The following is a 22,388-nucleotide window of genomic DNA, read 5'->3' on the forward strand; positions in this document are numbered from 1 at the left end:
GCCCCAGTTGTGGAGCCTCCGCATTTCTATTCCCTGCCTGCAAAGCGACCCTCTCCTGCTCAGCAAATGTGGGCAAAGCTGGACCCCAGCGGGTTGGAGCGCTAGTGGGTAGTCAGGGCCAAGGGCGGCGTCCTAGAGTCTTAGGGGAGTAAATGAACTTCTGGGACAGCACCGTATAGCAAATAGGTGCTTCAGGAATGCCTTTTGATGGTGAAGAGAATTTAACCCTTTCCCCCTACAGGTCAGAGGATTTCTATCTCTGGGATCCCTTTCAAGAATTCTTGACTCTGAGGGTAATGATGATACTTTTGTTTGGTCCTTGACTGTTTGCAAAGTGCTTTTGGGCACATCAGTCCGGATGTGTGTGAGGGATAGAGTGTTCCAGATCTACCAATACTGAACGAAATGTCTCCTGTGGGACTGGATGTCTCCCTTGAGGGTCAGGCATGAGCCAGATCCAGAAAAGGAGCGAGTTTTTTATGAACTCCCAGGCCAGGATTTGGGGGTGGAAGCGGACAGAACTAGGTAGGGCTGGATGCCAGCTCAGAGGAAAGCGAGGGGCACTCTTTGGCACCCTAGGCAGGACTAAGGGATTCGTAGAGGATGGGCAGAGAACCCACTGGTCAGGATCGCTGGGAGGCAAGTCCTGGGCTCCTCCTCCCTCGGGCCTGGGGACTCCGCCTGTCCATAACCTACATTAACTCTGGAGCGCAGCCTGGGCCCATCTGCCGGCCCCCGCCCCACCTCGGTTCCCCACGCCAACCCGTTCGCGCCAGATGGTGGCTGGGAGGGGTGGCCGTGCGTGGGGGACCCCGGAGCCCGTCTCCTCACCTCACCCCTCCCCCAACCCACGCTCCCAACCTCTTGTTTCTCATGCTTCTCCCTCAATCCTTCACCACCACCAAGTTAAAAAAAAAAAAAAATCAGACCATGCTCGGCCTAGGCAGCTGTTGGGCTCCGAGCCGTGCCCCCCGCCCCCCGCAAGACTCCCCCGGGCCCGCGCCGCGTCCCTGCTCCCCCCAGCGCCGATCTTATCGCCCGACGACAGCCATCGCTGTGCGGGCGGGCTGACAGCTGAAGCCACAAGGCCCCCGCCGCCCTCAGCGTCGCGGAGAGAGACCGCTCCTCTGCACCCCCCGATACTGAGAGAAGCCGGCCCTCCCCGGTCTAAAGCCTCCGGGGATCACGCCGGTTCCGGGAAAGCAGCTGCACTGCCGCCGCTCGGAGAAGTGGGGCCACCCGGGGGAGCCGAGAAGGCGAGACGGGTGAAGCCGCCTGAAACCCATACGAGTCTGCGCGCTTCCAGTTCCACCCTACATTTTGCCCTATGAGGAGAGGACCCGGGTCTGCCCGGCCTCAGCCCCTGGACTCTCTGGTGGCTCGAGCCAACTCTGCAGTCAGGAGAGTTCCTCCCTGCTCCAACGGAGCGACAGGACGCGGGCCGAGGCTTGAGGCTGTTGGGGGGTGAAGGTGGGCTCTGGAGCTGAGGCTAAACCCAGGTGAGGAGAGGCGCTGAAGGCGGGGCCAGACCCTTATTACCATACAGCTGAGGACGCGCCCCCCTTCTTCTACCTCGGGGACCACGCCCTCCTACCCCCAGCACGGGTACCACGCGTCTGGGGACTGGCACGCGCGGAGCCCAGGCGGGAGGCAGAAGGGAGGAGGCACGCGCTGGACACGCCCCCCATAACTGGGGAGGGAGATGCCCACCAGGTGGAGGGGCCGAGCCCCCGAGTCTTAGATGCTTGGTCCCTCGCCTAGCACGGAGTGGCCACAGAGAGGTTAATGCGTCCTCTGGCTTCCCTGCTGCGCGCGGGGGGGGGGGGCGGGGGGGTGGACGCTCACAGGTTGGGGGCCGACGACGCCAGGGCTCCCGAAGTTCCGGGAAGGTGAAGGAGACTGGAGTCCTTTAGCACTGGTTTCGCTTTCTGAGCTTAAGTTCTTTTTACCTTCTCCAGGGCTGCAGGTAACTAACGCCGGCCGTGGTCACACCGCCGACGGGGACTCCCCCGTGTCTCCGCCCCCACGACCATCCGGGAACCACTCGCTCACCTCCCGCCCCATTCCCCCTCGCCCTCCCCCTGTCCTCCCACTGCCGGGGTCTCGGCCTGTATCCACGCGATTGCGGAGAACTGGTCACCTCGGCACGCGCTGAGCTGGGGGACCCAGGGGCTGAGAGCGGCACAGAGGGGCGGGGACCTGTGCCTGACTGGCTGGCTGGGAGGGGGGAAGGCGGGGGCGGAGGCCCCCTCCGGGCGGGGCTGGGGCTGTAGCAGCTAGAGGCCCGAGGGGAGGGGAGAGTGACCACGAGTCTGAGTGACAGGCGGGTGAAGAGAGGAGCCAATATATATAAGGAAAGCTCCCGAGAGCGCAGGTTTCAGTAGCGGCGCTGAGCGCAGGCTGGGAACGCGAGGCCAAGAGCTGCAGCTCAAGCCGCCTCAGTGCAGTGTACCCGGACACTAGCCTGCTTACAGCCCCAGGATTAGTCCGAGGACACGTCCTCAGCGCGGCCGCCACCCAGCCGCCCTCACCTGGATTACCTACCGTGGCAGTTGGAGCGGAGCTAGCGAGAAGGAGAGGCGGGAGGAAAACCCCGAGCGGAGCCTGGCTTTTCAGGGACCCCTCTGGCGGTTGGACGCGCGGGAACGATTCACAACCGGCGGGTGCAGAGAGCGACGCCCCAGGGAATGGCAGCCGCAACCCGTAGCGCCTCTGGCTGGGCGCTACTGCTGCTGGTGGCACTTTGGCAGGAGGTAACATCCCGCGCCCCCTCCGCCCCCTCCCACCGTGCCCTGGGCCTGAGCCCCTGGCGTCCACCGAGCTGACCGCTCTCCTTCTTCCTTCCCTCGGTCCCTGGGCAATAGCGCGCGGCCGGCTCTGGAGTCTTCCAGCTGCAGCTGCAGGAGTTTGCCAACGAGCGCGGCGTACTCGCCAGCGGGCGGCCGTGCGAACCCGGCTGCCGGACCTTCTTCCGCGTCTGCCTTAAGCACTTCCAGGCGGTCTTCTCACCCGGGCCCTGCACCTTCGGCAGCGTCTCCACGCCTGTGCTGGGCACCAACTCCTTCGCCGTCGGCGACGACAGTAGCGGCGGGGGACGCAACCCTCTCCAACTGCCCTTCAATTTCACCTGGCCGGTGAGCACAGCCTGGGCGCCCGGGGAGGTCACGAAAGCCGAGAGAAGGGGTTTCCCTGGGACCAAAGCCTTCTCCCTAGATTGCCTCGCTCCCCTCCAATAAAAGGGGGGGCACTCTCTTCTGATCCTTCTTTCCGACTCTCTCCTGGGACCTCACCCTCCTGTACGCTCTCACCAGTCTCTCTCTTCCCCGTTCTACGCTCCATCTTCTCCCAGCGCTAGGGATACGATTTTCATCACCTACAACCCCGGGGCGTGCTCCATCTCAGAAAGACTCCCGCGTACATTCCCTCATCCCTCAACTCTCCTCCTACCCGGGGTTGTCTCGCCTTCCTAGCTCGCGCGCGATGCTGAGTGCAGACCCGTTACATAGACCCGGGCGCAGTAACTGTATCCTGCAATTAGATTAATTAAACCGGCTGCCGAAAGGCACCCCCACCATCCCCTGTTCATCTCGCTCTCTCTGTCTTTCCCCGCCCCCTCCTTTCCGTTCCCAGGGTACCTTCTCACTCATCATCGAAGCTTGGCACGCGCCAGGAGACGACCTGCGGCCAGGTGAGTAGCTCGCTCCGCGGCCACAGGGGGGCGACACGGCGCAGCGCCGAAAGAGTTAATCTGTAATAGGCGGGGGAAGTGCGGGGTGGGGGCGTGGGGGGCAGGACGCTTAGCTAGGCCGGGAGCTGCGCCCCGCGCTGGACGCTCGGATTCCGCCCGCTGCCTGGACTCTGAGCACAATTGCGTTTCCTGCGGGTTATTTTTGGCGTGGGAACGCGGGGAGCACGGCGGTGAGAAAGGCCGAAGCTGCCAGCGCCGCTGACGGGCCCCTTCCTGTATTTTACACCTTTCTCGAATTCCGCTCCTTTGGAAAGGGAATAATGGCTTTGGGATGTTGTTCTGACACAGAGGAAAAGGATATTTCAGCAGCACAACAATTCTCACTTTGCAAAGGAAAAAGAAAAGCATTACCCATCTCTGAGGGCAGAACCCCTGAATGGGCACCAGAGGACCCCTTGCTCCCAGGGTCCTCAAAGGCCTGGAGAGCTTTTCTTTTTCTTTTTTCTCTCCCCCCCACCCCATTTTGACCTCTTTTCCTCTTTCCCCTGCCTATCTGCCTCCAGAACATTGGGATATCTTAACATCCTTCTATTGTCCCCTTTTTGAATGGTATCAGGCCCTCTGCACATGCACACACAGAGCAACTAAGCAGTGGGACACTTGGGTTCCTCTGGCCTGCGTTTGCTGGCAGGTGGGGTCATCTGGACAACTGGTTTGATCCAGCAGTTGCTGGCACTCTTGGGGACTGGCTGCCCTTCCTTGACCTGGCCCTCTGCCCCTTCAGAGGCCTTGCCACCAGACGCGCTCATCAGCAAGATCACCATCCAGGGCTCCCTAGCTGTGGGCCAGAACTGGTTACCGGATGAGCAGACCAGCCCTCTCACAAGGCTGCGCTACTCTTACCGGGTCATCTGCAGTGACAACTACTATGGGGACAGCTGCTCACGGCTATGCAAGAAGCGCAATGACCACTTCGGCCACTACGTGTGCCAGCCAGATGGCAGCCTGTCCTGCCTGCCCGGCTGGACTGGGGAGTACTGCGAACAGCGTAAGCAGCCAAGCTCCCACCTGCCTGGAGGGGGGTCCCCGGAACAAACACAGTGGCATCTTTTCGGCTGCAGCCTGCCTCCCTTGGAGAGCGGGTCTGGGCTGTCCACTACCTGGGCCTCAGTAACAGCTGGGGATGCTTAGGATGGGCTTGGACTCTGCCCTCCCTCTTCTCAGTGCTCCTCCCCATGGTGCTAAAGCCCACAAAGACCCCATAATTGCATTCCATCCAGCCTGGATTCTCCTTCCCTGTGCCATCATTTCTCTTTAAGACATCCATGGCTCCTCTGGGAAGCCAGGAGTGGGAAGTGAGCCCAGGAGAGCTGGGGGGCACCCCCAGGGCCAGGAGAGGGAGAGTGGGACTTCAGAGTCATTGTCATCCCACCCTCACCCAGTGCCGCCTTCTCTCCTCAGCTGTCTGTCTTTCGGGCTGTCATGAACAGAATGGCTACTGCAGCAAGCCAGCAGAGTGCATGTGAGTAGTGGACAGGAAGCGGTGACGGGGGGAGCCGTCCCCTGTCCAGGCCCTCACCTCACCCTCAGCTTCTCTTTTGTTCTACAGCTGCCGCCCAGGCTGGCAGGGCCGCCTGTGCAACGAATGCATCCCCCACAACGGCTGTCGCCACGGCACCTGCAGCACCCCCTGGCAATGCACTTGTGATGAGGGGTGGGGAGGCCTATTCTGTGACCAAGGTGAGTCAGGGCAAAGAGAGGGGACGGAGAGCTGGGCAGGGCATGGGAACCAGGGTTGTCACCTGGACTCTTCCTACTCGATGACTGCTGAGTCGGCTTTCCCATTATCCTTCAAGGAGCTTGGGACTGTAAGGATCTTAATAACTGGCTTAGAACGAGATGGTGGGTCCTTCTTCCTTAGGTGCTGGGGAGGAAGGGTGGCTGGAGAAGCCAGGAGGGTGACAAGTTGGCAGCCTGAAGGTTGCACTCATAAATTCCAGCAAGGCCAGAGAGAGGGGTGCCGGGCTCAGTTCCTCTTTCTGCCTTGTAGTTACCTATTAACCCCCTAAGTGTTTGCTTACCTACCAGAGCTGTTTGAGCAGCTCTCCCCTAAACAGCTGTCTGGTGGGGTGTGCCCACTGGCTGCCCTGAGGCTGTGGGTGAGCTGGGCCTCTGGGCGGAGTGACATCTAACCGCCTTCTCGGTGGGGCAGAAACGGCCTCCCTTGTTTCCCCCAGTAGCACTTGCCAGGCAGCTGCCCAAGCCCACACTGTCTTCCTGGTGTTCAGGGGGCTGGTCACTCTTCTGGCTGCACTGGGGTCTGCCAGCCCCAATGATGGGGGAGGGGGCCTTTTTTCCTTCATCCTCATAGCCAGCTGCAGCACGTGCCTCCCATTTTCAGGGTCAAATGGGGTGGCTGCTGCCATGGAGACACCAGCACAGGCCTGGGTAGGGTGGGCAGGACGCTTGCCAGGATAGAAAGGACTTGCCTGGGCCCTGACTTGCTGGCAACAAGGGGCTTGGAATTCAGCCCCTGTAGTCTTCGTATGTGTGTGTGTGTGTGTCACTTTCTACCCCACTGCAATCCCCCCAAACACACACACACACACACACACACACACCTGGTTCCTGCCCTCTCTCTTTCCTCTCCCCACATTTGCTCCCAGGTGACACAGTCATATACTCATCTTATTCAAACAGAGCCCTTACAGTCCCTGTATTTGCTCTGTCTGGTTTTCCCTCCCTGTCCTTCCCAAATAAGAAAACAAATACTTATATTTCAAAATACCCTCGTAAGGCATTTCGCTTTAAAAAACGCCTGGCAACCACTTATCGTGGCTCTCGCCTCCCCTCTACTCTTTCCACCTGTTAAAATTGTAGCCCGTTTCCAGGCTTACCTCAGCTGCCCCTCCTCCACGAGGCCTTTTCTGACTTCCTCCTCAACATGTGGTCTTGCTGTGCCTCCTCTTTTTACCTTTATTCTCCCCTGGCTGCAGTGCTTGTGAGCTTACCTTTGGGCAGTTAACTGTGTCCAACTGTGTTTTTTCAACTTTGATTGATGGTACGCCTCAGATGTGGTTCTAGGTGCTTCAATATACCCGATTTCACTGGGGGAAGAGGAAGGGTATTTGGGCCCAGAAGACTTTGAGTTGAACCCTCTGGGCCAAACATGGACAGTGAACTTGCACCACCAGGAGCCTGGAGGTTGGGACCACTCTTTGGCTCTGCTCAGCCGGTCGGTTCCTGTCTCCGCAGATCTCAACTACTGCACCCATCATTCCCCGTGCAAGAATGGGGCGACGTGCTCCAACAGTGGGCAGCGGAGCTATACCTGCACCTGTCGCCCAGGCTACACTGGCGTGGACTGTGAGCTGGAGCTCAGCGAGTGTGACAGCAACCCCTGTCGCAATGGAGGCAGCTGTAAGGTGAGGCCTAGGCCAATGCAGGAAGGCAGAGTTCTGGCCAGGCGACGCCCAGGCATCCCCTCCCCAGGCGGCCAGTGGATGTGCACCCATGGGCAGGCATTGTGGGCAGGTGGGGCCTAGCCCCCTGCCAGGAATCCCTGCCCCCAAGGGTCTGACTTTGGCCCCTTTCTGCTCTCTTTCCAGGACCAGGAGGACAGCTACCGCTGCCTGTGTCCCCCGGGCTACTATGGCCTGCACTGCGAACACAGCACCTTGAGTTGTGCCGACTCTCCCTGCTTCAATGGGGGCTCCTGTCGGGAGCGCAACCAGGGGACCAGCTATGCCTGTGAATGTCCCCCCAACTTCACTGGCTCCAACTGCGAGAAGAAAGTGGACAGGTGTACCAGCAATCCGTGTGCCAATGGTGCGTCCTGTTGCCTTGCTAACCTGGTGGACTGGCCCTGGGGCCAAGAGAACTTTCTGGTGAGGGAGGGTCAAGAGAGGGGAGAGGCCTTGTCTGTCACTCTGGGCAGGCTGAGACGGATCCCCATCTGCTCTGGATGGTGAAGAGCTTGCTTGATCATCTGGGTGGCTTTGGAAGAGGAGCAGGTTAGCAGTGGGTGCAGGCCTTTGGAGATGGAGCAGTATGCACCCTGCCTGGCTTCCATTCCTATTCCCATGTCCTGACCTGGCTGGGGCAGCCTCTGACCCTCCCCAGGAAGTCCTGGGCTAGAGCGAGGGAACTTGGAGGCCTCATGTCCCTCCTTGAAAGAGGCTAGCACGGTGAGGTCCCTGCTCCTGGAGGCCTCACCTCTCCCCACGGCTACAGTGAGCCTGGCACAGCATAAGGCGTCTGGAATGTTCAGCATTTTGGGGGACACCAAGCATGTTGGTTATCTTTGTCTCCTTGGCCTTCTGGTGACCCTCTGTGAGGCAGGCAGACAGCACCGTGCAGGAGAGAAGTCTTAGGAGCTGCGGAGGGATTGGAAGGGCTGAGATGGAATCTGCTCTCTGGCTAATCACTTAGTTAACTCCCCGGAGCCAGTTTCTTCATCACTGAATGGGAAAATATAGAACCTGTCCTCTGTCTTTCATGTTGTGAAGATTAAATGAAACAATAATAGATCTCTCTGAGCATTTACTGTACACCATGCATGTGCTCCTGCCTTCACGCATCACCTTACCTAAACTTCAGAGATCTCCTATAGAGGAGACAGCATTCTACTCCAATGTAACAAATGAGGAAATTAGGCTTAGAAATAAAATAAAGCAACGGGTGCCAAATCCCCAGCTAGAGAGAGACAGCTGAGATTCAAACCCAAGCATACCTGTTCGATTCTACTGTAAAGCTCTGTAAGATGCTGGCAGTTCTTATACACGAGCCCACTGAGGCGTAGAGGACCAGGCTCACCCTCAACTGCAGGTCTCCTGACTCTTTGTGCAGAGCTCTTTGTAGTGGGATCTGTGAATGCTGGCCGAGTTCCTGGATGACCTTGGTTCCTGGGATGGGGCACCCTCTGCACCGGGGGGGTGGGAGTGGGGTGGGGTCCAAGGAGGTTGCTGACTTGTGGCCCATGTGTACCCACAGGGGGCCAGTGCCTGAACCGAGGTCCAAACCGCATGTGCCGCTGCCGTCCTGGATTCACAGGCGCCCACTGTGAAATCCATATCAGCGACTGTGCTCGCAGCCCTTGTGTCCACGGCGGCACTTGCCGCAACCTGGAGAACGGGTTCGCATGCACCTGCCCTGCTGGCTTCTCTGGCCGGCGCTGCGAGGTGCGGATGCCCACCGACGCCTGTGCCTCGGGACCCTGCTTCAACGGGGCCACCTGCTACGCCAGCCTCCCCCCGGACAACTTCGTCTGCAACTGCCCCTACGGCTTTGTGGGCAGCCGCTGCGAGTTCCCCATGAGCATGCCCCCCAGCTTCCCCTGGGTGGCCGTCTCCCTGGGCGTGGGACTGGTGGTGCTGCTGGTGCTACTGTGCATGGTGGCAGTGGCGGTGCGGCAGCTGCGGCTCAGGCGGCCTGACGACGGCAGCAGGGAGGCCATGAACAACCTGTCGGACTTCCAGAAGGACAACCTGATCCCCGCCGCCCAGCTCAAGAACACAAACCAGAAGAAGGAGCTGGAAGTGGACTGTGGCCTGGACAAGTCCAACTGTGGCAAACAACAGAACCACACATTGGACTATAATCTGGCCCCAGGACCCCTGGGGCGGGGGATCCTGCCCGGGAAGTATCCCCACAGTGACAAGAGCTTAGGGGAGAAGGCGCCACTGCGGATACACAGGTGAGCGGCACCCAGAGGCCCAGGGCTCACCAGGGACCCCCTCACGGTACTGCCTGGGCTCCCCCAGGACAGGTGGGAGCTTTTAAGCAAACAGGGGCTCTTGCTGCTGACAGGAGGATGCTCCGACAAGATTTCTGCCAGGCTCCCTTTGTCCCTCCTTCCCATTCACTCATTCATTCATTCACAAATGTCAAGTGTCCACACTGTGTCACTTGTGACCCCCATCTTCCCACGGCATGGCTTGCCTCTGGTGGCAAACTGGCCTTTTCCAGGCCTGAGGCCCTCTGGGAAGGTTGGGGTCCTGTGGCTCTCTTAAGGCCTGTAGCTAACTGCCCGCCAGGCTAGCACTGGGCATCCCTAGTCCCCGTGTCTTCTCCCAGAGTCACCTCTGCCAGTTCCCTTTGGCTCTCCGGGGTCCAGGTTAGCGCTCCACCTCCCTCCAGCCCTCTCTTCATCTCTCCCTCACCGGCCTGTCTTGTGTTCCCTCAGTGAAAGGCCAGAGTGTCGGATATCAGCGATATGCTCCCCCAGGGACTCCATGTACCAGTCTGTGTGTTTGATATCAGAAGAGAGGAACGAATGTGTCATTGCCACAGAGGTGAGTGCTAGGCTGTCCTTCCCTTCTAGCATGTTCCCTCCTGCCTTTAGGGGGTGAGAAAGTGGTCCAGTTACTCTTGACCTTAGGGGCCGCTCCTGAAGGGTGGGTCGGAACCCCTCCTTGGCAGGCTGGGTTCAGTGGCTCTCGGATCCCTGCTGGCCTCGTTGCCACAGAGGGTGTGAAACAGGAGCCGTGGTGGTGAGCCAGCCCCGTCTCTTCCTGCTGTGTTAATGCTGGGCTGGGCGGCCATGGCACCCGGCCAGCTCCCAGGCGCTGCTTCCCAGCTGCTGGTGGGTGAGGGTGGTTGCCTTGTGCCCCTCCTGCCCCTTGCTCACTGGCTTCCTTCACTGGCCCACCTCATGAGCACTGTCTTCCAGGCATGTGTATGTGTTGGGGCAGAAGACTGGGAGGGCTTTCCCACCTCCTCTTCACCCCACCTGCCTCACTGGCTTCTCTCAGGGAGTCCCAGGGCAGCCATGGAGGGAGTGCTTGTACCCCAGGGTAACCCACTTTCGTGCTCTCCACATGCTCCCCAGGTATAAGGCAGGAGCCTCCCCAGGACATCCCAGCTTCACCCCAGCAGCTGGACCTTCCTTCTGCATTGTTTACATTGCATCCTGGATGGGACATTTTTTAATATGCAACGTGCTGCTCTCAGGAGGAAGAGGGAATGGCATGAACTGGACAGACTGTGAACTTGCCAAGAGATGCAGTACCCTTCCACATCTTTGGGTGTCTGTCTGGCATCAGATTGGCAGCCACGCCAGCCAGGGGAACAGAGGAGAGGAGAGGTGCCACTTGGACCCGCCCTGCCAGCAGTGGCCTTCAGAGGGCTCCTTTGGGGCTCTGGCCTATTTTCCAGAGAGAGTGGCAGTGGCCCCGTGGGGCCCGGAGCTGCTGTGGCCTCCACTGGCATCTGTGTTTCCAAAAGTGCCTTGGACCAGGCTCCATGGCGACAGCTGGGTCCAAATCAGAGAGGAGAGAGGAGGCCAGTAAGGGCAGGGCCGTCTGTGGGCCAGGAGACCATCTGGTTCAGCTCTTGGCAGGAGTGTCCCTGCAGGTGAGGTGAGCGCCCCGAGAGGAGCGGGAGAAGCATTTTCTGCCCGCACCTCCAGCCGCTGCACGTGGGCCTCGCTCCTAACACCATCCCTGCCTCTCCCTGGCCCAGGCTCTCTGGGGAAGGATACTGGTAAGCCTTACCTGGCTTCCACAGCCTCTGGCCCTGGGTGCCTTGGGCTCCTGTGAGCAGATAGGTGGAGGGCCTGCCCCTCTTCCCAGCCAGAGGCAACAGGCCTAACTGGGGAGCTCAGGGCAGTGATGATGGAAATTCCAGTGAGGGAGAAATTGGGTGCTGTCGCCACCTAGGACCTTTCCTCCCTCAAGCCCATTCCCAAGGCCTCGAGCCTGGGCTCTGCCCACACCCACTACTGCCCCCAGACTACCCTTGAAGCCGATCTTCAGAAATCAATAATATGAGTTTTTATTTTGTTTGTTTTTTTTTTTGTAGTTTATTTTGGAGTCTAGTATTTCGATAATTTAAGAATCAGAAGCACTGACCTTTCTACATTTTATAACATTATTTTGTATATAATGTGTATTTATAATATGGAACAGATGTGTACAGGAGTTTAGTATTTCTTGGGTCCTGTCTTTGTGATGGCAGAGTGGGAATCCTTCTGACTCCCCTTCTCATATTGCTGCCGGCTGCCCCCCACACCCCTGGCACCTGGGAGCACTTGGACTTGGCCTACTGTGCTCTAGGCCTTTGTCCTCTTCTAGTTCTTGGGGAATTTGGCCTCACCCATTTAGTCCCCAGCCTGGGCCAGCCTCCTCTGTCTTATGGCTTGAGGTTGGCTGCAGCCCCCCTTCCCCCTCATGCTCCCACCATTCCTTGGGGGTTATGCCGCCTTAACCTGAATCTATCCCGCTTTTCTCCCTTCAAGTCTGAAAAAGCTTACGGACACCCTAGTCAGCCTGGGGGATACAGGAATTTGGGGGAAGGAGACAAACCTGCCTGTTTTCCTCTTTTCAAAAGGATTCTCTTGTCAGAGAGCGGGGTCTCTGACCATGATGACATCTGGGCTCTTCCTCCTGCTATTGCAGGGTTTTAGATGGACTGGCACCCTGCTCATTTTTAAGCCCCGGCAGGGCACTGGTCTTTGTGCCAGGGGGATCTGCCTCGGGTCTGTCCTCCTTGCAGCTGGGCAAGAGAGCTGGCTCTGGGCGCCTGGTCTGCCTGGAGCTGCTAGAGTTGATTGAAGACTGTAGAGAGGGGAGGAGGAAGAAGAGGGAGGCTTCCCTGAGCCCGGGTTTCTCTGGCTGAGGCATTACTGAGAGAGTTTCCAGTCTCTACTTCATGGCTAGCTTCCTCTAAGGCGTAAGATGGTCCCTAGGGTGCCACAGTCTTCTCTCTACAGTCACAAAAATACTCCATGGAGAGCAAGTGATGAAAAAATGAGCCATCGACAGAAAGCTGAGCAGATGCTCCCAGCTCTCAGCCCATCCAGTAAAGCAAAACAGACCCAGCAGATGCCCCCAGTGGAGTCCAAGTATATGCAGCGCTACTTGCCTCCCTTTTCCTTTCTCGCTGACACATAGAGCATGCCCGCCCCTAATCTGGGTGCTTATGCCAGAGACAAGGGAGCAAGAGACCTAGGCTCATCCACACTCACCCAAGTGCACACGTTCCACGCCTCACCCATTGCTCCCTGTTCCCCTCACTGCACACACAGGGTATCAAACAGGAAAGCATTCAGGGAACCGTTCCCACAGCCTGAGCCGGCAGCAGGGGGAAGAACAACACGACCTCACTCTTCCTGCCCAAAATGAAACAGGAAAGCAGCTCCCGGGCCCTGGGGGGCGGGGGAAACTGGGCTGGGACACGAAGGCGAGATGACGAGGCTCCCATGTGGGGGACAGGTAGGACACCCGCGGGCCTGCACGTCCACACCACCAGGCTGTGCTGGGCTACACAGGCTGCCAGCTCCTCAGAGGAGAGCTCTGGAGGGGAGCTGGCTGGCTAAACCCACTCACCGGCTCTGATACCATGCCAGCTTTCTGGGAAAAGAGGGGATCCCTTCATGGACTTGGTCTGGGCAGCTCCAACCCGTAGCTTGTGCCAGGTTCCACCTCTAGTGACATGCAAAAGCTGCGCCAGGCACTTGGGGTGTGAACAGGCCACAGTGGAAGCCCTTCTCTCTCCAGGATTTCCAGGTCACTCCCTGAGGGTCCAGCCCCTTCTCATAGGTAAGGTACCCAAGACTTTCCTGATGGAGTGTGCAGGTGTACAGGAGAGGTCCTAGGCTTGGCAGAAACAAGGCCAGATGATAGCTCTAGACTCACTGTGAAGTGCTCTCCCTGGCTTAGCAAATACCCATGTTTAATCTGCACTGGTATTTCATAAGACAATTCAGAGCATAGCAGTTCCTTAGCCTGGAAGCAGTGTCCTGTCTAAAGGACAAGTCTGACCCCACGGTGACCGCCAGGTCTGAGGACAGCTGCATTTCCAGAGCCCACTGGCTGGTAACCACCTGGATATCACTGTGGGGCGTCAGGCAGGGAGAGGCTGTGAAGAATGCCTTTATGCTGCTGGCTCAGCTAGCGGTCCCTCTCCGGCCTCGGGGCCAGACTGGTCAGGGGATAGAAGAAAAAGGACAGTGGTTCCTACCTCCCCCCATCCCGGGCTAGTTAAGGCCACTAGGTCACTAAACTCAGGTCGCGCGGACGCTCCACCTCTCACGGGGACCCACAGGGCTCTCCCCTCCTTGACGCTTTCCCCGCCTCTCCCGCGGGTCCGCAGTTTGGCAACCCAGCCCTCCACCCCACGTGGCCCGCCGCATTCCGGGAAGGGATGGAAGTGATTCACTCAGGGAACTGTGAGTGTCCCTTCCCGGGGAGAGGATGCGCCTGGGAGGTCCCAGCGGCCTCCCTCAGGCGGCCGCGCCCTCCCTCGCGCCCAGGGCGCACGGCACGGCCGGATCCCGGCGGGCCTGGAACCCCCAGCGGCGGCGGAAGAGGCAAGTGCGACGCGCTGGCCCGGGTCAGCCCTCCACCTGCCGTCGCCCCGGAGGTCCCGCGGCTCCCCGCCCCCCCCCCCCGCCGAGCTCTTTGTTACAGCCCGACTTCCTGTTTGCGGCCTCCCGACCCCGGCTCACTTCCCGGGCCGGGAAGCCGCCGAAGGCCACGAGTTTCTCGGAGGCTCCGCGCCCGCTCGGCTCCTCCTCTTGCAGCCCCGAATCCCACCCTCGGCCTGGGAGCCCGCGCCGGGCCGCTGTCGCGGGAAGCCGGCGTAGCTGGCGGGACAGCGGGCGGGACCGCCCGGGCCCCGCTGCCCAGCACCAGGGGGCGCTGCGCGGCCGCGGGGCTGCTCCCGGACCGGGACCGCCGTCACCCCGCAAGGCACGGGGTCAGCCCTTCTTGGCCCTGGGGGCCACCGGGACGATTCGGAGAGGGAGCAGCCGGATGCGAGTTCAGTGATAGACTTTGTCGCGCAGAGCTCTCTCCGGCCCCCGGGCCCCTAAGCTGAGGGAGTATACTGGAGAAAGCTCAGAGCGATGCTTTCCCCTAAATATGTTAGAGGGTATCCAGAGAAGCGGCCCATTACCAAATTCTGAGCTGTCGGTGCAGCCAGCGCCCTCCCCACCTCGCGGTCCTCTGCGCCCTCTCATCCCAGCCCTCACCTTGAATGGAAGGGAACCGGGTTTGAGTTGGGAGGCTGAAGCTCCCTTCCAGCACCACCTCTCATTGCTAGGTGACCTGGGACAAGTCCATCCATTTCTTCATTCTTTTCGCACTGATTGAGCACCTTTTATTATGTCAGGCATTGGCGATGAAACATGGTCTCTGCCCAAGGAAGCTGGCCGTCTAGTTAATTATCTTTAACCTCTCAGAGGATCATAATACTTCTTGCATATTACTATGAGGTTGAAATGAGTTAGTGTATGAAAAACAGTTTGTGAGCAACGAGTCCCCCCCCCCCACAGGTTGTTTAATCCTTATATTTATGCCAGCAAACCACTTTCGGGAGCTTTCACAGTCCAGCTCACAAGATAGGGGTGGGCTAGAGAGGAGCTTGGAGTCTGGCCGGATAGTCCCAGCAGTAGCCCTAGGACCAAGAAGGCAGCTGAGATGCCGGCTTGCCTCCACCCTTTCTTCTCTTTGTGTCCCTGTCTTTAAGGAGCACCACTTGTCTAGGTCAACCTCCTCTGATGTGGGGAGTAGTGGAAGGGAGACCCAGGCTGTGGGAAGTGACAGCAGGACCCCAAGTCCTCAAGAGTCCCCATCCCCTTGGAGATCCGCCACAAGTGGCTTTTGGCCCTAGTGGGCTCAGCACGTTCCCTTTATCCCCAAAGACCCTCTCAGGCCATGATGCAGGGTCCAAGAAAAGCCAGCTGCGGCTACAGTCAGACACAGGGTAACTAGCATCTCAGGAGTCTGGATTTAGCAACAGGTCGGCTCTGGGCCCAAGGCTGTCCTGTGTCATGGCACCCCCTGCAGGGCAGAGCCAGAGCCCTGCCAGGCATGGCCAGCTGTCTATCTCCAGTGATCCCTCCTCCTGACTCAGGTTGGAGGCAAAGAAGGCCCTGGGGGTAGGCAGACAGGTGCGTGCCACTGCACCTGTCGGAGGATTGTTTTCCCTTTCCCACAGGGGCAGATGTCTGGGCCAGGCCCGTCCTACTATGCCTGGACTGTTCAGTTTCACCTCCACCAGTGACTCCCTTCACTCAGGGCGTCCTCTTCTAACTCTCTGATAAAAGAGATCCAAAAGGTTCTGGGATCTGCCCATTTGCAGTAGGCCCCCGGGGGTGGTGTCCTAGCTGCTGTCATTTAAGGGGCTTTACCTCTGGCTCTCAGAGTCTGCCTCCACAGTCAGGCCCATTTTGTGCAGTCATACTTCTCCACATGGGCTGTTTTTCTAGGTTCTCTTCTAAAGCCAGGTCCTACCACACTCCAGCATTTCTGTGGGGTCTGATGTTCGACTTTGACTCCATGGGTCTCCCCTCTGTGCAGCCCTGTCACTCCACTGAAGTGCCCCCGACTGCAGTTCTCAGCCCGGAGCCAGCCACTTCCTGCCCCCACAGACTACGCCTTTCTTTCTCTCTGGAATTGGGAGAGGGGCCCCACCATCCCAATGCTCTGTTGGAGCCCTGGCCCCTCGCCTTCCAGGACCAGGCCTGAGGTCAGGGCGCCCTATCAGCTGTGTCTTCCTCCCTCCTCGGCAACTAGAAATGGGCAAGGAGCCAGATTTTCCCACTATCCCATGCACCCCTCTGCCAGGACGTGAGTGAACCCTTACGGCCCCTGCTTTCGTGGGCAGGGGACCAAGTAGTCTTCCCCCGCTTGGCTCTGGATTCAGTTGGTATAACCAGCAGAGCAGCTGTCTTCTCTTCTCTCCCTCTTCTGAGGTGGACTGTATCAAGGCATTCAGCTACTCCCTCCCATACTTTTGCCAGAGCATTGGTGAGACCTATGTCCCTTTTGCACATGGGCCAAGGACCTGAGGATACATTTATTTCTCAGTGGTTTGCAGGAGATATAGCTCCTCATAGATGGGGATTGTTTTATTTATTTGTTTGTTTATTTTACCAATCCCCCCAAGCATACAAAGAAAATCCCTCTCTTTGCTCAAGCAACTCTTCTATTAATAGTGTGCTCGGATTTCTTTACACTAACAATGAAATATCAGAAAGGGAAAGTTAAAAAAAAGTCCTCTTTAAAATTGTGTCAAAAAAATACCTAGGAATTGAACTTCCCTGGTGGTGCAGTGGTTAAGAATCCACCTGCCAACGCAGGGGATACAGGTTCGAGCCCTGGTCTGGGAAGATCCCACATGCCACAGAACAACTAAGCCCGTGCGCCACAACTAGCTGAGCCTGTGATCTATAGCCCGTGTGCCACAACTAGTGAAGCCCACGCACCTAGAGCCCGTGCTCCGCAACAAGAGAAGCCATCGCAGTGAGAAGTCCACGCACTGCAACGAAGAGTAGCCCCTGCTCGCCGCAACTAGAGAAAGCCTGCGTGCAACAACGAAGACCCAACACAGCCATAAATAAATAAATATAAGGTACTTAAAAAAAATACCTAGGAATAAACTTAACTAAGGAGGTGAAAGACCTATATGCTGAAAACTATAAAACATTGATAAAGGAAATTGAAGATGATTCAAAGAAATGGAAAGATATCCTGTGCTCTTGGATTGGAAGAATTAATATTATTAAAATGGCCGTACTACCCAAAGCAATCTACAGATTTAATGTGATCCCTATCAAAGTAACATTTTTCACAGAACTAGAACAAGTAATCCTAAAATTTATATGGAATCACAAAAGACCCAGAATTGCCAAAGCAATCCTGAGGAAAAAAGAACAAAGCTGGAGGCATAACCCTCCCAGACTTCAAACAATACTACAAAGCTACAGTAATCAAAACAGCATGGTTTTGGCACAAAAACAGACATGTAGATCAGTGGAACAGAAAAGAGGGCCCAGAAATAAACCCACACACCTACGGTCAATTAATGTATGACAAAGGAGGCAAGAATATACACTGGAGAAAAGACAGTCTCTTCAGTGAGTGGTGTTGGGAAGGCTGGACAACCACATATAAATCAATGAAATTAGGGACTTCCCTGGTGGTCCACTGGTTAAGTATCTGTCTTCCAATGCAGGGGATGCAGGTTCAATCTCTGGTTGGGGAACTAAGATCCCACATGTCATGGAGCAACCAAGCCTGCATGCTCTAGAGCCCATGTGCCATGACTAGAGAGCCCGCATGCCACAACTACCGAGCCCATATGCTCTGGAGTCTGCATGCCACGACTAGAGAGAAGCCCGTGTGCCGCAATGAAGATCCCACAATTAAGACCTGATGCAGCCAAATAAATAAATTTTTAAAAAAATCAATGAAATTAGAATACTGCTTCACACCATATACAAAAATAAACTCAAAATGGTTTAAAGACCTAAATATAAAACATGACATCATAAAACTAGAAGAGAACATAGGCAAAACATTCTCAGACATAAATGATAGCAATATTTTCTTAGATCACGTCTCCAAAGGCAAAAGAAATAAAAGCAAACATAAACAAATGGAACCTAATCAAACTTAAAAGCTTTTGCAGGGACTTCCCTGGTGGCGTAGTGGTTAAGAATCTGCCTGCCAGTGCAGGGGACACGGGTTCGATTCCTGGTCTGGGAATATCCCACATGCCATGGAGCAACTCAGCCCGTGCTCCACAACTACTGAGCCTGCGTTCTAGAGTCCATGAACCACAACTAGTGAAGCCTGCATGCCACAACTACTGAAGCCCATGAGCCTAGAGCCTGTGCTCCACAACAAGAGAAGCCACCACAATGAGAAGCCCACGCACTGCAACGAAGAGTAGCCCCTGCTGACCGCAACTAGGGAAAGCCTGCGCACAGCAACGAAGACCCAACACAGCCAAAAAAAAAAAAAAAAAAAAAAAAAAAAATTTATAAAAAGCTGCTGCACAGCAAGGGAAACCATCAACAAAACAAAAAGACAACCTATGGAAGGGGAGAAAATATTTGCAAATAGTGCAACTGCCAAAGGGTTAATATCTAAAATATACAAACAGCTCATATAACACAATATCAAGAAACCAAATGACCCAAACAATAAATGGGCAGAAGACCTAAATAGACATTTTTCCAAAGAAGATATACAGATGGCCAACAAGCACATGAAAAGATGCTCAACGTCACTAATTATTAGAGAAATGCAAATCAAAACCTCAATGAGGTATCACCTCACACTGGTCAGAATGGCCATCATCAAAAAGTCTACAAATAAATGCTGGAGAGGGTGTGGAGCAAAGGAAACCCTCCTACACTGTGGGTGGCAATGTAGATTGGTGCAGCCACTATGGAAAACAGTGTGGAAGTTCCTTAAAAAACTAAAAATAGAGCTACCATATGATCCAGCAATCCCACTCCTGGGCATATATCCGGAAAAAACTAAAACTGTAATTCAAAAGGATACATGCACTCCAATGTACATAGCAGCTCTATTTATAATAGCTAAGACATGGAAACAACCCAAGTGCCCATCAACAGACAACTGGTTTAAGAAGATGTGAGATATATACATATATATAACACAATGGCTTAATAGCCATAAAGAGAATGCAATATTGCCATTTGCAGCAACATGGATGGACCTAGACATTATCATACTAAGTAAGTCAGATAGAGAAAGACATATTATATGATATCACTTATATGTGGAATATAAAAAATAATATAAATGAATCTATATACAAAACAGAAACAGACTCACAGACATAGAAAACAAACTTATGGTTACCTAAGGGGAAAGAAGAGAAATTAGGAGTATGGGATTAAAAGATACAAACTACTATACATAAAATAGGTAACCAACAAGGATTTACTGTATAGCACAAGGAACTATATTCAGTATCTTGTAATAACCTATAATGGAAAATAATCTGAGATATATATATATACACATAAATAAAACTGAATTACTTTGTTGTACGCCTGAAACTAAAACAATATTGCAAATTAACTATACTTCAATTAAAAAAATAGTGTGCTCGGGGCACACTATCACCTATTCTGCCTTTTAAAAACTCTCATTTAACATCCTATTTGCTGGTACAATCTGTGAATTGTATGGTAAGAATGGAGGGTGACGTAAAGCAATTATACCCCAATAAAGATGTTAAAAAAAAAAAAAAAAAAAAGAATGGAGGGTGAGAGAGCTGTAGGTTTCCACCACCGAATCAAAAATACTTACCCTGGGGGACTTCCCTGGTGGTCTAGTGGTTAAGAATCTGCCTGCCAATGCAGGGGACGCGAGTTCGATCCCTGGTCCGGGAACTCAGATTCCACGTGCTGCCGGGCAACTGAGCCCACATGCAGCAACTACTGAGCCAACTACTCAAGCCACAACTAGAGAGAAGCCCGCGTGCTGCAACAAAAGACCCCGCGTGCTGCGACTAAGACCCAATGCAGCCAAAAATAAATAAATAAATATTAAAAAAGAAATTGAATAAAATGTTTAATACTCAAAAAAAAAATACCCTGGTCACTTTCCTGACCCACTCGGTTCTTCTGAGCTGTGTCAGACTGAGAGGTCAGGCAAAGGAAAACATGCTCTTCTGTGCATCTCCTCCACTCTCAATCCCCTACCAGCACTACGTCATTTCTGATACCAGACCTGGGGGTTTTCCACACAGCAAACAATTCAGCAACATCAGCTCCGTGTCCTACAATTTAACTCAAGCCTGGCACTATCTGCCTGGAGATAGCATCAGATTCCACAGATCAATCCCACAAGACTGCCCCCACTTCAGATGCCGATTGCAAGTCCAGGTGTTTCCTGTCCTTCTAACTGAATGGCTGTAGATCACAGGTTCCTATGACCCTCTCTTTGGGTTAGATTAATTTGCTAGAATGGATCATAGAACTCAGGAACACAATTTACTACTAGATTACTTGCTTATTAAAAATGATATAACAAAACCCAAATATATACTTACTATAAATCACCATATCACCTTAGACCATGGTAATACCCTGGATAAAAAGGAAAGTGAAACATTTGGAGTAAAAATAATATGGAGAAACATGTATTGAGTGCTCACACATGCCAGGTGCTGGCTAAGGTTTTGTTTCCTTCAATCCTCATCAGAACCTACAAAGTAGGTACTGTTATTCCCAATTTGACAGTTAAGAAAACTGAGGACCAGAGACAGGGTGCCTGGGGTCACCCAGATGGTATAAGGTGGAACTAGGCTCAAATCTGGACAAGCTGGGCTTAGAGCCCATGTCTGAGAAGGTTTTCATCCCTCTGGAATCAGCAGCTTCATGAAGCAACTTCAACGTTTAGCTTAACAAATTCGCATGATCCCCTGGCTCCTAAAATGCACCCTTCCCTTGTTTCAGACAGTGGTTCCCACTAACACCAGGAGTTGATTACAGTGACTGGAATGAGGAGGAACAGATCATAAGGAAATTAGAAGTGACCACCTGAAGGGACAATAGGAAAGATTAATTTGGGAAAGTTTCACAGAAGGAAGACGCCATGTGTACATCATGTGCAACTCTGCAAGGTGGAAATGATACTCTCATCACCTCTTGTGAGCTGGCACCTCTGTGGGCATGACACCTGCAGCCCCTCCCTGAGGGGATTTTAGGAGGAAAGATGGGATGGTTGCTGCTGATGTTGGAGAGGAACTGGCTGAGGTGGGTGGTTTACTACCTGGGAGTGTCCCACGGGGAGGGAAGGAGATAGATGTTGGCAAAGATAAGCAAGGAATGGGAACAGGTGAGACAAGTTCCTGGGAAGGTGGCCAAGACCTCAGGGCCAACTTTTGTGCAGATTCCTATTTTGAGAGGGTCAAGGTTGAGCCCTTGTCTCGCAGGATTCCTCCTCCTCTGAACCCCAGGGTGCCCTGGCCTTTTCCAAGAGCTTTACTTCTTCTACCTACCTTTGCAGAGAACCTTCCATGAGCCAGGACTGTGTTGGTTCCCCGGGGCCTTCAAAGATGAAGTCTGCTCTCTGGGAGCTCTCAAGTTCGTGGGAGGTAGGACGTCAAATGCTCATCAACAAGGAGGCTCTGGGGTTGGACTGCCTGCCTTGGGCCCCAGGCTATACAACTTGCTGCTGTGTCACTGTGGCAGGTTACCTAAATTTCCTTTGTTCCAGTCTGCTCATCTGTGAAATGATATTTACCTCACAAAGCAGCGGAGAAGTTTATAATTAGAATGGATGTAAAAGCACTTAGCGAACTGCCTAGCTCATGGTAAGCACTCGATAAATGTTTCTCTTATAAGCATGAAGTGGAAGGGACAGAAGTGAGGTAAGGGGTCTGGGAGCACAGAGGAAGGAGTGCCTAACTCTGCCTGGAGCAAGAGCTGGTTACTGATGACCTCACTAAAGGAGTTATTTAAACCAGGGGCTTTGGTCTAGCTGGGAGGAAGTCAGAGAATGGGCATCTTGAAGATGTTGCCCAGGTGATTCTGATATGCTATCTGCCCCTGAGCCACCAAGAACCATTAACTACTCTTTAAAAGTAACTCTTTATTGTTAAAAATTACAATTCATAAGCCTTGCAAAATAGAGAAAAGAATCACCATCCCCCAATCCATCTCTCATTAGTATATGATGCCCCATCTTTTTCCTCATGAATTTTGTTTTTTTAATCTTTTTTTAAAAAAATTATTTATTTATTTATTTATGGCTGCATTGGGTCTTCGTTGCTGCACGAGGGCTTTTCTCTAGTTGTGGCGAGTGGGGGCTACTCTTCGTTGTGGTGTGCGTGCTTCTCATTGCGGTGGTTTCTCTCGTCGCAGAGTACAGGCTCTAGGCGCTTGGGCTTCAGTAGTTGCGGCACGCAGGCTCAGCAGTTGTGGCTCGCG

General features: G+C 54.5%; 1 protein-coding gene across 1 annotated transcript; it reads left to right on the plus strand.

Annotated features, from left to right (window-relative positions):
* Nucleotides 1–396: 396 nt before the first annotated feature.
* On the plus strand, nucleotides 397–11,615 carry DLL4 (delta like canonical Notch ligand 4). The gene is made up of 12 exons (XM_033851492.2): nucleotides 397–1,499; nucleotides 1,959–2,753; nucleotides 2,865–3,134; nucleotides 3,631–3,688; nucleotides 4,473–4,736; nucleotides 5,150–5,210; nucleotides 5,298–5,428; nucleotides 6,944–7,113; nucleotides 7,297–7,516; nucleotides 8,681–9,383; nucleotides 9,873–9,981; nucleotides 10,518–11,615. Exons 2-12 carry the CDS (start codon nucleotides 2,688–2,690, stop codon nucleotides 10,521–10,523), a joined length of 2,058 nt encoding a protein of 685 aa, XP_033707383.1. The 5' UTR covers nucleotides 397–1,499; nucleotides 1,959–2,687; the 3' UTR covers nucleotides 10,524–11,615.
* The last annotated feature ends 10,773 nt before the right edge of the window (nucleotides 11,616–22,388 follow it).

Source organism: Tursiops truncatus, chromosome 2 (genome assembly GCF_011762595.2).
Source record: "Tursiops truncatus isolate mTurTru1 chromosome 2, mTurTru1.mat.Y, whole genome shotgun sequence".
Lineage (NCBI taxonomy): Eukaryota > Metazoa > Chordata > Mammalia > Artiodactyla > Delphinidae > Tursiops > Tursiops truncatus.